Source organism: Felis catus, chromosome E1, assembly GCF_018350175.1.
Source record: "Felis catus isolate Fca126 chromosome E1, F.catus_Fca126_mat1.0, whole genome shotgun sequence".
Lineage (NCBI taxonomy): Eukaryota > Metazoa > Chordata > Mammalia > Carnivora > Felidae > Felis > Felis catus.
This window is the reverse complement of record NC_058381.1, coordinates 60,885,085-60,900,889: the sequence shown is the minus strand read 5'-3', so window position 1 is coordinate 60,900,889 and position 15,805 is coordinate 60,885,085. Positions and strand designations below refer to the sequence as shown.

Genomic DNA, 15,805 nt, shown 5'->3' with positions numbered 1-15,805 from the left:
GTCCAGAGCTTGGGGCGCTGCTGGGCTCCCTGCAGGTCACCCCCACAGGGTGCTGCCTCCACCCGCAACTCGAACCAGGTGGGGCGGAGAGCCGGCTTTTCCGCCGTTCGACTCCAGTCCTTTGCGGGCGATGCTTTGGCAAATACAATAAAAAGGTGGCGGTGCCAGGTCACCCCCAAAGCTCCTAACGCTTATTCTCATCGTGGGCCCGGTGTCGTCTGTGCACCACCGGGCCAGCTGACCCCTCTTGGGCAGATGCCACCTGGACAAGCCGTTTGTGGACAGAAGCCACCGCCGGAGAGCGTGTCTGTGTCAGCAGGCGGGCACACGGGAGACGGTGTGTGCGCGTGCGTGTGACTGTGCACGCACATAGACGGAGGGCTGTGAAGAAGCGTGTCCGTTTCTCCGCGGTTTGGGGAGGAAGCTACCGAATGAGATTTTGGGACTTTTCTCTGAATACTTCTGTATTGTTTGCAATCTGCAGTTGTACCAAACGCTCTCAGTTTGCTTCCTTCTGGGAAGGCCATCTTCCCCCAAACCATGCGGGTGGTGGGGTTTCTGCTCTCCCACAGGCGTGCTTGGACCTCGTGGCAAAGGCTTTAGGCGAGACTGGTCTGTCTGCATTTATTTTACAGAGATGATTTATCTGGTGTGTAAATACAGGTGGCGTGTAAACCAACTGTGACGAAAATATCTTATCGTTTAACAGCGTGAATAACGTAAGACAGTCCAGCGGAGGTGGCATCATCTGTCTCCTGTGGTTTCCAGGTGCTTTTCCAGGCGCTTTTCCGGGCGCCTCTGCAGACCACCCCCCCCCAGCCCCGCCTGCACCCGCCCCAGGATGTGTCCTCCCTCAGCTGCCTGCGGCAAGCACCCTGTCCCCGTCTCCGCAGCCCGGGGCTCCTCGAGGGGTCATCTGCAAGAATCTTCACATCCAGTGCTGTTGTAAAGACTTTGCTTTGGGGGCAGTTGCAGGATCGCAGCAAAACTGCCGGGAAGGTCCGGAGCTTGTCCGCGTGCCCGCCCCTCGCGCACAGCCTGCCCACGTACCCGCCACGGTGCTGTCGGAAGCCTCGTGCAGGGACGGTTCGCCTGCTCGTCCCTCCCCCACCCCGGCAGCCCTGGGTCCTTATCCTGTCCCCACAGCTCTGCCTTTTCCCAGGGTACCTGGCACTTGGAGTCACACAGCCTGGAGCCTTTCATACCTGGCCTTTTCCCCTGAGTTTTTGTGTGTTCTGATTATAAAAAGGCTGTTTGCTCATTGCAAAGATGTAAGTGTGTGCAGGGAGGTGTTAATTCCTACAGGAAAGCACAGATTACTGACCTGAGCAAACCCGCGGCCCGGAGGCGGTGCCGGGCGCCTGTCCGTCCATCACGGTGTGAGTGTGCAAGCCCCCACACGGCCCCACGCTGGAGCGCGTGCCACACGAGTTCTGGACCGGCCCTCTCAGGACGCGTGGGGCCCGGACGGCCGAGCCCACCTCCAGCCAAAGCGGGTCTTGTGCGTTCCCAACAGTGAATGAAAGCGCTTGTCCGACCGCAGCCTCGCAAGACGCCGTGCTCGTTCGGAGCTGTCTGGGCCTGTCCACTCAGGGAAAACGCGTCGTCGTTTGACTCGGATTTCCAGTGCGTGTGTGCTGCCAGTGCGTGATGCCTCATTATGTCGTTTTCCTGCTGAACTTGTTGTTCATCCAGAAGTGATTTGCTAAAAAAAAAAAAAAAAAAAAGGACGGGCGCCTGGGGGGCTCCGTGGGTTAAGCATCTGGACTTCAGCTCAGGTCGTGATTTCACAGTCGGTTGAGTTCGAGCCCCACGTCGGGCTCTGTGCCGGCAGCTCGGAGCCTGGAGCCTGCTGTGGCTTCTGTGTCTCCTTCGCTCTTTGCCCCTCTCCCATTTGCACATGTGCTCTCTTTCTCCCTCTCTCAAAAATAAACATTTGGGGCGCCTGGGTGGCTCAGTCAGTTAAGCGTCCAGACTTCGGTTCGGGTCGTGATCTCACGGTTCGTGGGTTCGAGTCCGCGTTGGGCTCTGTGCTGACAGCTCAGAGCCTGGAGCCTGCTTGGGATTCTCAAAAATAAAAAAAAACATTTGAAAAAAGTTTAAAAAGGGACAAATGAGGCTTTCGTTGGCCTGCTGACCCCACACTGTTTAGCAGGTACACGTGAGTAAATAGTTCCTCACCTTTCTTTTTCATAATTACATGCACGTTTAAAAGCCTGTTGTAAGCAGAAGGTGATCTGTTGTTTTGCATCCGCCTGCCAGGGGCTCCTTGACGCCTGCGGCCACACCTTCCTGGAGCCTGTCTCTGGCGGCCCACATTTTGTTTTGAACCAGGGTCTAGAATGATGGCTTGGCTGGAGAAAATTCCATGTCGGCCTTTTCTTATAACCTTTTCAAAGCGGGTGTTTCTCTGTCTTTGAAGAAGTTGGCCCTTGGCCGGTGAAGCCCCTTCCTTGGGGGGTTGGGGGGGGGGTCCCTGTTCCCTCTGGCCGCTCTTCTCCTGTGACGCCAGCCTGGGTCTGAGCGGGAGTGGGCTGGTGTTACTTTAACCTGCTCAGGAATGGGATTGTTTTTTTTAATCTTAAGACTTGTGGTTTGTTGGTTTTTCCCATTCTTTGAAATTTTTAGCCATTGTTTCTTTAGATGTTCTTCCCTTCTTTCTAATCTCTTCTGGAGATCTCATTAGACCTGCTGGGAATCTCTCTCCTCTCCCCCCGCCCCCCTCCTTCCCTCCTGCTTTCTCCCTCAGTCTCTCGCCCATGTTGTCTCTTTCCCTCTCCATCTCTCTCCCTCTCTTCCCCCTCCCTCTCTCCCTTCCTCTCTCTCTCTGTGTCCCTCTCCCTCCCTCTTTCTCTCTCCCTTCCCCCTCTTCCTCTATCTCTCCCTCTTCCCCTCCCTCCCTCCCTCCCTCCCTCCCTCCCGCCAGTGGATGGATTCCTGTGTCTTTTTTTTTTTTTAATTTTTTTTAATGTTTATTTATTTTTGAGAAAGAGACAGAATGCAAGTGGGTTAGGGACAGAGAGAGAGGAAGACACAGGGCCCCACCCAGGCGCCCCGGATTCCTGTGTCTTTGCAAGTTTACATTTCACGTTTATTCATTCCTTTCTTTGGGTTTGTTTGATTATTCTTTTCCTGATTTCTTTAACATTTACTTTATTCTTGTTTAGTGATTGCATTTTTTAAGGTGTGAATCTTCCATCTGAGTGTCAAGGTTTTGAGGGATAGCGTCATCACTTTGATTAATGTCCAGATACTCTGCCATTATGGACTCGGGTTTTCTGTTTCACTCAAGTTGTTTAGGAGAGTTTCAGGATTTTTTTCGTCATTTTCAAACGTGTTGAATTTTACTTTTGAACCTGTTCCTTTAGCAGCCTTATCATACCAACTTATTAACGTTCTTTCTAAATATATGTGTAGTTGCCAAGAACCACGATTTTTGTGTTAAAATCTTGCCCGATTCTCCTTCCCTTCCTCACCGCGTGCGCCGTCCGTTTTCCCACTGCGTCACTCGGCGTGAAATATCCAGACAGTCACAGGTCCTGCCGGTCAGGTTGTGCGGTGTCCTTTCTGATGTTCAGTGCCGTCGGGGGCAGAAAAAATGACGTTTTTAATCAGGTGTTTGGAAGGGTCGTTTCCAGAAGGAGGCAAAATATGGCTCTTGGACACCTATGAAAAAAGATACAGATTTGGGGCTTTCTTGTCATTCAGCAGTGACAGCCAGCTCCAAGGAAAGGGCCAGTCGCGAGTTGCAGAATAAGGACCCTGAATTGCAAGCGGAGCTGGATCTGGTTCTTCTTCTTTTTCTTCTTCTTCTTCTTCTAATGTTTGTTTATTTTTGAGAGAGGGAGAGAGACAGCGAGAGCAGGGGGCGGGGGTGCAGAGAGAGAGGGAGACACAGAATGTGAAGCAGGCTCCAGGCTCCGAGCCGTCAGCACAGAGCCCGACGCGGGGCTCGAACCCACGGACCGTGAGATCATGACCTGAGCCGAAGTCGGACGCCCGACCGACGGAGCCCCCCAGGCGTCCCCGGATCTGGTTTTTCTAAGGGGAGGGGCTGTCAGGGAAACTGTGGGTTGGCCTCGTGAAGTGCAAGCGCGCCTCAACTTGCAGGTCTGTGGGGCAGGAGGCGGGCCGTGGGGGCCGAGGCCTTGCTGCCCTCAGAGCGGTTTCTACTCCAGAGCATATGTTTTCGTACCGTTTTTCTGCTTCGGATAAAACATAAGCTCAAACAAGGATGATTCGTGATCATAAGCAAGGCTGGTTGGCACTTGGCTGGATTATGTCCATAGGTGTAGCAAGAATGTTAATACACCGAGCCGGCTTTCCTGAGTTCACTTTGCTAGAAGTTTCCATCAGGAGTCCAGATTGGACTTTTTACAAGCTTCTCGTTTGTTGTCCCGATGAGGCCAGGAAGCCAGTAACGCACTGGTTTCATCTGCTAAATGATTTTGAGCAAATTCCTTTTATCCCAAGGTTTCAGAACTACCCTGAGGCTCCATGGCCCGCTGGAGTTGACCTTCCCAGCTCTTCGCCAGCTGTGTGCCTCGGCTCCTTAAGTCAACCGGAGTAACTTCTGGTGACCGGTCCTGACAACTAAGTGAGCATCATGCTCAAATCTGGCCCGCACCGCCCGTGTTTCCAGTCAAGTCCCGGTAAAACGGAGCACCGATTCTCAGGGGACCGGTGCAAGTAAAGAACCGTGTTGCAGGAGGGTGTTAAGAAACAAAATTCAAGCGGGTGAATTTGTAGATCTAATTGCCTTTGTTGAGCGATTCAGGACTCAGGCAGCATCCCATGCAGCAAGTAGAGGGAGCTCAGAGGGGCTCCACAGAGTGGAAGGTTCTTATAGGAAGGACAGTGGGGGCAAGAGGTACATTAGCGAAAGAAAAGGATTGTTTGCAGCCAGATCACCTTCCCTACCTGTAAGGGCCGGGGTCCTTTGGGGTTGGAGAGGACCCAGTGGCAGACTCCACTGACTACAGGGCTCCTGACAACCGGTTAAAGCTGCATTTCTGGGGGAGAGGTTGCAGCTAGGTCAGGCATAAAGCCCTGGTTTGGGCCTGTGATTTGCTTTTGAACAAAAAAAAAGAAGACTGGGGCGCCCGGGGGCTCAGTAGGTTGAGCGTCCGACTCTTGGTTTCAGCTCAGGTCATGATCTCATGGTTCGTGAGTTTGAGCCCCGCTTTGGGCTCTGTGCTGACAGCAGGAGCCTGCTTGGGACTCACTTTCTCTCTCTCTCTCTCTCTCTCTCTCTCTGCTCCTCCCCTGCTCTCTCTCTCTCAAAACAAATAAACTTAAAAAAAGAAGAAAGTAAGAAGACTCAACAAGAGTATCTGGGTTCTGAAGGACTTAGGGAGAGAAGAAGATGCCACTTAGAGATGTTTCACATCAGCTCACAAAAGCGGAGACCCCTGAAGCCTTACAGACTGCGGCTGGCTGAGAGGAGGGAGAACGGGCCCCGTCTAGAGCTAGGATGTCGACCGTGAAAGCGACGTATCCAGAGAAGAGCTGCCATCGCCCCTGCCCATCCCTTCCGTCCTCAGTGACCAATTCTTGATCCATTGGATTTTGGTTCCAGGTCAGAAGAGTCCGCGTTCTTCTCGACTGGAGCTCTGGAAATCCTGCCTCGCGCAACTGGGAGCATCTCAGAGTGGGCCAGGCACCGCCAGCAGAAGCCTGTGCCCAAAGTACAGCGGGCCCCTCGGCCCCAGGGGGTGCCCGAAACGGCAGACAGTACCGAACACTACGCATTCCGCGTTTTTTCCTAGACGTACGCGCCCACGATAATGTTTATAAGTTAAGCGCGGTAAGAGACTAGGATAACAGCTAATAAGAAAATAGAGCGATTCTAGCCATATATTGTAAATAAAGTGCTGTGACTGTGGTCTCAACACAGCCTTACCGAGCTGTCTCCCCTTTCCTGTGATGCCGTGAGACAGAGAAATGCCTGCGTGAGGAGATGGAGGAGGTGGACGCTGTGGGTGTGTGACAGACAGTAAGTCAGGAGGGGGACCGTGGGTCTCCAGACGCTCTGACAGCGAATAACTGGGGGCGCCTGTGGCTGAGACCGCGGCCGAGACCCATGCAGCCTTTCCACAGGCTCGTGGATGGTCCTCCCGACGACAGGCACGCTGGCCTCGCTGTAGAGATTTCCCTCTTGTCTCGTTTTTCTCCTCTTCTCTCCTTATCGAAGTGCAACTTTTCGCACAGTGACCGCACCGCCTTACTTTTCCAGTGGCAGTTTGCATGGGTTCCGACTTCTCCACATCCTGGGCACCACTGACTTCCCGTCTTATCCGTTCTGATGAGTGAGAAGCCGTAGCTCACTGTGGTTTAGAGTCTGCGTTTCCCCGACGACTAATGATGCAGACCGTCTCTGCAGGGGCTCGTCGGCCATTCGTGGGTCTTCGGATTCCATGGCTTTTAAAGCTCCGGGTTCAAAATCTAAAGAACACAAGTTCACTTCCGAATTCTGTCCTTCCCATGTGCTTTTATCTCCTGGAGGAAGCTGACGGAGTACTCTGGGACCCATTGCTGGAGCTCCACGGTGACAGGGCTGGTTCCTTGAGTACCTAGAGGCTAATAACATGCAATATATCCACCACCATCTTCAGACGGATGGATAATAAGCTTTTTCAAAATTTCTGTTTCAGTTTCTAATACAGTAACTATCAGTGTTTACAGCTCACACACACCCCAAAACCTCGGAGTCCTCACTAAGCTTGTGTTTAGCCACGATGATGCGTTATTCTGACAAACCTTATTTCAACAGTAGTTGTATCTTGTAGTATTGTCAGCTTAAAGATGCATTTCCTAGATTTTTAGGTAACTTAACCCAAGTTGAGTTAACGAATGGGTATTCTTTGGCGACCCGGATCATTTCTGAGTAAGACAGGCTGCTTGCAAGATGACAGGCGGAATCTTTGAGTTTATTCATTTAACCTCCTGCTGCTTACTTTTCTGTGCTGCAGAGAGAGTGCACTTTGGGACGGTTAGTGAAGGTGTCGATTTCTGCTTTGAGAAGCCGTGTCAGGCCACACGCAGCCGCGGGACGTTTTGTGTGCGCGTCACCCCCCACCGCGTGCTGCAGGAGAGAAGTGACTGGGGTAGAGGAGGAACGCGGTGTCGTTCTTCTCGGGGTTTGTGCTTGGCGTGAGGGAGACCCAGAAATGAGGTGCACGCAGAAAGCAAACCCTTCTGGTGCGTGGCTGGCTCAGTCAGTGGAGCATGTGACTCTTGATCTCCGGGTGTGAGTTTAAGCCCCGTGTTGGGCATAGAGCTTACTTTAAAATAAAAAGGTGAAAAGGAAGGAGAAGGAGAAATAACGAGAAAGCGAATCCTTTTCCTCTCCTTGTTCTTCTTCTAGGGAAACCACCTCATCAACCCCTGCCCACTCCTGAGGCCTGGAACCAGAGTGGAGCACCTTTGGGGCAGGTGAAGCCCCACTCTGCAGCTCAGGTAATACTTATTCCTGTATCTAAGAACAGCATTTTCAACAACTTTTTACCAATTGCTTAAGTATTGCGTTTCATTACCAAAACGTCAAAATCCAGTAGACATGATTGAAAAGGTCTCCATTTTTCAGCAGCTGAACATAGTTACCTGTGACATCTCAGTGTGTTTCCTTCTGTTTTTTAAAGTTACAAAGATAGGGGCACCTGGGCGACTCAGTCGGTTTAAGCATCCGAGTCTTGATCTTGGCTCAGGTCATGATCTCACAGTTTGTGAGTTCGAGCCCCACGTTGGGCTCTGCGCTGACATCGGAGAGCCTGCTTGTGTGTGTGCTCGCTCGCTCTCTCTCCCTCAAAAATAAGTTTAAAAAATAAAATTAAAAAAATAATAAAATAAACATAAATACAAAATAAACATAAAATTACAAATTACATCATATGTATATTTTAGTATAGCTTTACCCACCTGGGTATTATTTTTCAAATCTTCACCAATATGATGGGTTAAAAAAATTGCATCTTTGGGGCACCTGGGTGGCTCAGTCGGTTAAGCGTCCGACTTCGGCTCAGGTCATGATCTCGTGGTCCGTGAGTTGGAGCCCCGCGTCGGGCTCTGTGCTGACAGCTCAGAGCCTGGAGCCTGTTTCGGATTCTGTGTCTCCCTCTCTCTGACCCTCCCCCATTCATGCTCTCTCTCTGTCTCAAAAATAAATAAACGTTAAAAAAAATTTAAAAATTGCATCTTTTAAAAGTTTTTTTATATCCTTACTGGTATTAAAGTTTGTAATCTGTTTATCGGCCATTTGTATGTCTTCTTTTGTGGGTTATTTATACACGTGTTTTGTTAATTTTTCTACTTGTATGTCTGTGTTTGTCAGTTTTTGTTTTGAGAGAGAGAGAGAGAGAGAGAGAGAGAGAGAGAGAGAATGAATCCCAAGCAGGCTCCCAGCTCAGAGCCCGACTCAGGGCTCCATCTCACAACCATGAGATCACGACCTGAGCTAAAATCAAGAGTTGGATGCCCAACCGATTGAGCCACCAGGCATCCCTGTGCTTGTTAGTTCTTAAGAGGTTTTCATACACGACGGAACTGCTGCTTGTCTATCATAAACCTTTGTCATATGCCATATGTCATATGTTTTCTTTTTTTTGTTTTTTAATCCACAGAGAACTTTCTTTAATGAGCTCCACCAGTGTACTTTAATGGTTTATTTCACTGGTTTTTGGCTTAGAGTGTTTTTCTCTATTTTGAGTTTAGGTAAATATCCACCCATTTCTTCTGGCTGTTCTGTCTCACAAATTATCATGACACCATAAGTAATTACTCTCCTTTTTCTCACTGACTTCGAATTGGTATTTTTGTCATGTGCTAAACATCTCGACTCTTATGTATTTTTTAAATTAATGTTTTATTTTGAAATGATTTCAAATTTACACAAAGTTGTAAAAATAACGCATATACCCTTCACCTAGATTCGCCAGTTGTTAACTCGGTACTGCATTTGGTTTGTCGTTCTTTCTGTTCCTTCCCTCTGCCTCCCCCACGTTTTAGATGGATGGATGGATGATAGGTGGGTGGATGGATAGATGGATAGATGGATAGATAATGGATAGATGATAGATGGATAGATGATGGATGGATGGATAGGCGATGGATAGGTACGTGATATCGCTGTTAGATGGATAGATAGATAATAGAGAGATAGATGATGGACAGATGTTAGATGGATGGATGGATAAAGAGATATAGATGGAGGAAAGGTAGAGAGAGACACACAGAGTCAGACAGCTTTGCTCCCGGACCAGCTAAGAATAAGCCCCTTCGTGTCTGAAAACAAAGATACCTTCTGACATTATGAAAATTAGGAAACATAACATTAATACGATCCATGGGGTGCCTGGGTGGCTCAGTTGGTTGAGCGTCCAACTCTTGATTTTGGCTCAAGTTATGGTCCCAGCCAGGGTCATGGGATCAAGCTCCATGTTGGGCTCCATGCTGAGCATGAAGCCTGCTTAAGATTCTCTGTCTCTCCCTATCTCTCTCCCTCTGCCTCCCTTTGCCCCTCTCCTGCTTATGCACACACTTCCACGCTCTTCTCTCTCTCTCTCTCTCTCTCTCTAAAATAACAAAAATAAAACACAATCCTAGAATTTCATACATGTTCTATACTCAGATTTGCCAATCCCAAGTCCGGGACTCGTGTTGCCTCTAGCACTTGCGTACCTGTGCGTGAGTGTGTGTGGTTGTGTGTGGTGCACATGGAGATGTATTTATGCATGTGCGTGGTGTGCACACGGTCACGTGCAGGTGCTTGTGTGGACATCTCCTCCACCCCAGAGGGGGCTTTCTGACCTTGTTTGTCCTTCACAACACTGACATTTTGGAAGAGCCAGGACAGTATTTTGCAGACCGTGGAGTGACACCTGTGCGTTGTGAGATTCAGGTCCACATTTATTTTCCACATGGCCCCAGTGAAGGGTCTCTTCCCCTTTAATACCGTAGCTTTGTAATAGTCCTTGTTTCTGTCCCTTTACAAAGTTTTCTTAGCTGTTCTCCCCGTTTGGTCTTTACTCAGGGGATATTGTCATTTATGTATTTTTATTATAAATATTTTAGACTTCTAAGAAGATACCAAGACTAATGTAACTACACCATCCAACTTAATAAACAAAATGTTATAAAGTGAAAACCCCCTTGAGTGTCCTACCAGACATCCCCCCCCTTCAGACTTTCTCTCAGCAGATATTTGAAACTCCGTATAAATCACGTCTGGTCGTGTATGTATCTTTCTGCACGGTGCTTTCATCCAACACTATGTTTCTGAGATAATATCAAGGCCGATGCAAACTTTTCTGTAAAGGGCTGGAGACCAACTATGTAGGGCCCCACTTTTAAGGACCCTACATTCTCTGTGGCAGTTTAGCTCCGCGATGAGCCTGAAGGTGTCTCAGGTGGTGTGTGAACAGGTGGGCGTGGGTGGTGCCCTGGTAAAACTTTACCTATCCTGAAATGTTTAATTTCATGTAATTTTCATGTCATGAAACATCCTTCTTTTGATTTTTTTCAACTATTTAAAACTGTAGGGGCGCCTGGGTGGCCCAGTCGGTTGAGCATCCGACTTCAGCTCAGGTCACGATCTCGCGGCTCGTGAGTTCGAGCCCCGCGTCGGGCTGTGGGCTGACGGCTCAGAGCCTGGAGCCTGTTTCCGATTCTGTGTCTCCCTCTCTCTCTTCCCCTGCCCTGCTTGCACTCTGTCTCTCCGTCTCAAAAATGAATACACATTAAAAAAAAATCTTTTTTTAATTTTAAAATGTGAAAATTCGGTACCCGGCTGGCTTAGTAGAGTGTATGACTCTTGACCTCAGGATTGATCTCAGGATCGTGAGTTCGAGTCTCACATTGTGTGTAGAGATTACTTAAAAATAATAACATCATGGGGCACCTGGGTGGCTCAGTTGGTTAAGCATCTGACTCTTAATTTTGGCTCAGGTCATGGTCTCCCAGTTTCATGAGTTCAAGCCCTGCGTTGCACTCTGCGCTGTCAGTGTGGAGCCTGCTTGGGATTCTTTCTCTCTCTCCCTGTCTCTCTGCCCCTCCCCCACTTTCACTGTCTCTGTTGCTCTCAAATAAATAGGTAAAAATAAACTTTAAAACTAAAATAGGGGCGCCTGAGTGGCTCAGTCGGTTAAGCATCCAACCTCGGCTCAGGTCATGATCTCGCAGTTTGTGAGTTCAAGCCCCACATCGGGCTCTGTGCTGACAGCTCCGAGCCTGGAGCCTGCTTCGGATTCTGTGTCTCCCTCTCTGTCTGCCCCTCCCCCACTTGTGCTCTATCAAAAATAAATAAAATGAATGTAAAAAAAATAAAATAATAAATAATAAAATCTTTAAAAAAATAAATAAAAATGTAAAAACTGTTCTTAGCTCATGGGCTGGACCAAAAAAAGGTGGTGGGCAGGGTCTGACCTGCGAGGCATGGCTTTCCAGGTCTAGACACTGGTTTGTGTATATTCTTTCTATCGTATGAATATATCAACGTTTATTTATCCATTCTTCTGTCAGTGGGCATTTAGGCTATTTTTTGCTATAGACATTGTTATGAATGTCCTCTTGTGTTATGAATGTCCTCTGCCTCCCCCATTATCAGCATCCCCCACCAGATGGCGTGTCCGTCACAACTGACGAACCTTCAGTGACACACAGCTATCGCCAGAGTCCAGAGTCACGGTGCACTCTCGTGCTGGACATCGTAAGGGTTTGCACAGACGGATGCTGACGTGTGTCCATGTTACGGTCTCACGCCGAGTAGACTCACTGTCCTAGGAATCCTCTGTGTCTGTGCATCCCTCCCCCTTTTCCCAACTCCGTCCTTGGTGCCGAATGAGCTTTTTACGGACCCCGCAGTTCTGCCTTTTCTGGGATGTCACAGAGTTGGAATCACACGCTATGTGGCCTTTCTCGGACTGGCTTCCTTCTCTTGGCTACGTGCGTTTACGTTTCCTCCACGTCTTTTCAGGGTTCAGAAGCTCATTCCTGTTCAGCGCTGGGCAATACTCTGATGACTGTACCGTTTAGCTTGAATATTTCTGAACACACATTTCCTAGCTGTTGCAGGCCATTGGGAACCTCGGTGATTTTTCTCAGATGATTTGGTATCTAGCAATTCTGCAGAAGTGATTGGTGCTGGTGCGTGTGACCAGAGTTTGCCCTCGGTTCTCTACGGGGACAGAGCCCCTGCTGGGGTCAGGCTCCTTCCTTCTCAGTCCTGTCTCGTGCTGCTGTCCCGGCCAGGACTCCCATGCAGTGGAAACAAGAGCAGGCTAGCTGGCATCCACACCTTTGTCCTGACTTGGACAGTGCTTTTTGCGTTTTTCTTTAAAGATTTTATTTTTTTAAGCAATCTCTACGTCTAAAATGGGGATCGAACTCATAACCCCGAGATCAGGAGTCACACGCTCCACCAACCGAGCCAGTCAGGAGCTCCAAATGCTTTTTGCATTTTATCTTCAAGTAGGAAGTTTGCTGTAGGTTTGGGTATTATGTTGAATCCTACAAAATTGCCATTTTTGTAGGTTAAAAGCGGTCAAATATCAGCGAGTTTATGTAGCCCAGCCTCTTTCAGACCGTTCGTCAGTTTAAAGCAGTGCTCTCTCCTCCTGATCTACTGAGTTTTTACGCAGAGTAGATGCTGAATTCTGTGCGCGGGTGCTTCTGGCTCCACCCCAGGGGCCCCGAGCGGGTTCCCGGCCGGCTGGATGCTGCTGCCCTTCCAGGGAGCTTATGCCCGTCCAGCGTGCCGGCCGGGGCCTGGCACCTTAGCCCCCCCGGCACGGGCCGCCTGCCGCTGCCCTCAGAGTGTTCACAGCGTGGTTCTCCGCACGACCAGAACTTTCCGCCTCTCATCAGTCGTTGAAAAGTATCGTGCGTGCATCCTGGAGCCGTGTCTGTGCGTGTGTGCGTGTGTGCGTATGTGTAGTTTTATATTCACTAATATTCCGCTTCTCTGAAGGGGGTGGGAGTTTCATAAACTCTTGACCCTAGACCATATGCTGATGTCCCGTGAACGGTCTCCAGTGTGCGTCAGATAAAATCAGAGAGTGCCAGGTGGGTGATGGGCGGCCTGTTCGGCCGTGGGGTGACCCGAGCTCCAAGTCGGCTCTGGCGAGGTGGCAGAGGCCGCGGCGTTGGGCTCCACGCTGAGCTGGGGGTGGGTGCGGGGCCAGTCGGCGGGGGGTCCTGGCTGGGAGGAGGGGGCGGCCGGCCAGGAGATGCGTCAGATCTGGATTTGCTGTGGGATGGACGTGGAGTGTGAGAGAAGGAAGGAATCCGGGTGTGAGGCCTGGCAGCTGGCTGGGGGGAGGCGAGCGGAGGTCTGGGACCAGCGATCCCCGAGCTGCCCACTAGCCTCGTCCGTGGGCACACACACCTCATGGGGTGTTGGGGGCCTTCTGCTGGAGGTAAACACAAGCCCTCAGCAAAGGGCAGGGTCTGAGCCATGGGACAGCGGGGACGCGCCAGGCCGCCTGGAATGGCTCTGGCTCTGTGGGAGAGATGTGCACGGCGGTGTGCCTGGCGAGGAGACGTGGCCTGAGACAACTGGGCAGGGCTGGCCACAGAGAGGGGCTGAAGACCATGGCACTTTCCACCAGAGGATCCCTCCCCTGGAGGACCCCCTCCCCTAGGGGACCCGTTCTGCTGGAGGAGGACCCCCCCTCCTGGAAGACACCCCATCCCCTGGAGGACGCTTTTTCCACTTGTGGGAAATGCTGTTAAAACTTCCAAGTGCCTCAGCTAGTTGTTCATAACTTTTCAAATTATCTGCATTAATTAATTAAACTTCTGCATACGTGTTTTTGAGGAAAATGTCCTAAGTCATAGAATAAATGTGCCCGTTAGCCGTTACAGTAAAACATGCATATTGTTATCTGTACCTTCACTTCTTTCTAGTACATTAAGTACTTTATTACACGAGGGGCACCTGGGTGGCTCCGTTGGTTAAGTGCCTGATCCTTGATTTTGGCTCAGATTATGATCTCAAGGTTTGTGAGTTCAAGGCCCCAAGTCAGGCTCCGTGCTGACAGCATGGAGCCCTCATGGGGATATTCTCTCTCTCTCTCTCTCTCTCTCTCTCCCTCTCTCTCTCTCTCTCTCTCTCTCTCTCTCAAAACAAATAAATAAACTTGAAAAGTACTTTATTACACTTTATTAAGCTCTTTCAAACTACAAAACTACCATGCCTTTGATAACCCAGTGAAATGACTCCTTTCTTAAAACGTGAGAAAAGATGAGACTCTGGGGCCCACTTTTTTAACCAGTAGATAAATAAGCAAAGGGTATGGTCAGAAAGCACAGAGGAAGACGCACAGTGAGTCCCTCAACAAATGCGAAAAGCCATCTATTATCAGTGCTGCCCCAGGGGCTGTCAATTAAATCCAAAAGATTTGTGTGCGTTTCTCAGTTGAAAACTCAAATATTGATTGAACTAGAGCGGAGGAGAGCTCGGTGGTGGGTGTGAGTGCTCCCTGGGGCGGGAGGAGGCTGGTGGATCTGGCTGGTTCCCAGGGGCCCCACTGGCCTGCTGCCCGGGCTCTGCCCTGGTGCCCCTGCTTTCAATTCTTACATTTTCTTCCATGTTTCATTCTGTGCCTCTTTAGAAACTCCCTCGTGCTCCCTTCTGACTGTCGTTCTGCAGGCGTCCCCACAGAGAGAGCGTGCAAAGAGCCATCAGAGCGATGCACCGATGGTGTGCCAGGGACATGTGCCCTGGGAGGGTCTGTGTGACGTTAGGTTCTCGGTCTCCTGAAGGATGTGAGGGGCACTCAGATGGCCACTGAAGGCCTGCTGTGGTCATCCTGGCTCGTGGACACGACCACGCCCCTCCCTTGTGGCCAGTCCCCAATGTGAGCGAGTCCCTGATACCGGAGACTTGGGGACAGCGTTTCTTCCTACTTTTGAGGGAGACCTGGGTGACACACCCCCTCAATGACACATGGCACTGAGTCCTTTTCTCTGCATTTCCACGGCAGGGCTCTGAGAGCGCCGAGACAGAACGTTCCTCTGGACACCCCGGGGAGGCCCGGCCCCACCTGGCCCAGAGCGTCAGCAGAAGGTCCAGTCCGCCAGGCTGCACAGCAGGAGCTGAGGCCGGGTCGGGGCAGGTACAGCAGGGCCTCGTCTCAGTGCAGGGACCCACTGTGGGGAACCCGTGTGCCTTCTGTCCCAGTGGGTGGCTGTTGCCCTGAGTGACTGCGGTGTCAGGAACAGACACCTCTCCTCGCGTGGCCGGGGGCGGGGTGGGTCTCCGTCACGCCCTTGCACAGCGAGACCCCCACCCCGGGGCACACACGGGCCCCCACAGCGGGCCTTCGAGGCTGGAGAGCATGAGCTCTGGGGCGTCTGTCCTTCTTTCCAGGTCCCACCTCCCATAGAGACTGGAATGCCTTTGCCCTGCACATCGCGAGGCCTTCTGGAGCCCAGGGGAACCCCAGCTGGAGTGCCCGGGGAGCACGGGCCTGACCGAGGGCCGTGCCCACCGTCCCACCACTCGCCCAGCAGGACTCTGAGGGCTGTTTCTGTCTTTGTTTACTGTCATAGAGGCAACACGGGATCTCCAGGGCGACTTACAGATCAGCTCGGCAGAAGGAAAGCCGGTCCCCAAAGCCACACCTGGCTCAAGAATCCCATGAGGAAAAGAGCCACCACACCCGAAGCTCCTCATCACCAGCCAGTGGTCCCCTCCAGGACACGTGGAAGTTACTGGACCTGGGATCCAGCCCCTCCGGCCTCACGTCCCAGGACGACTCTGTGCCAGGTAGGCTGGGGCCGGGACACGGGGGCGCACGAGTGCCTGGCT

General features: G+C 50.9%; 1 protein-coding gene across 13 annotated transcripts in view; it reads left to right on the top strand.

The window, feature by feature from the left end:
• The window catches only part of CCDC57 (coiled-coil domain containing 57), a 102,649-nt gene that overhangs the window by 58,336 nt on the left and 28,508 nt on the right, over positions 1–15,805 (top strand). For 9 of the 13 annotated variants that reach the window (XM_023244368.2, XM_045044963.1, XM_045044959.1 and 6 more), the window contains 3 exons: positions 7,367–7,458; positions 14,979–15,110; positions 15,547–15,763. In XM_023244368.2, coding sequence (XP_023100136.2) covers positions 7,367–7,458; positions 14,979–15,110; positions 15,547–15,763 — 441 coding nt within the window. Of the gene's footprint in view, positions 1–709; positions 1,744–5,304; positions 5,807–7,366; positions 7,459–14,606; positions 14,853–14,978; positions 15,111–15,546; positions 15,764–15,805 lie in introns of those variants that run through there. The other 4 variants (XR_006589770.1, XR_006589771.1, XR_006589769.1 and 1 more) reach the window with 4 other exon arrangements.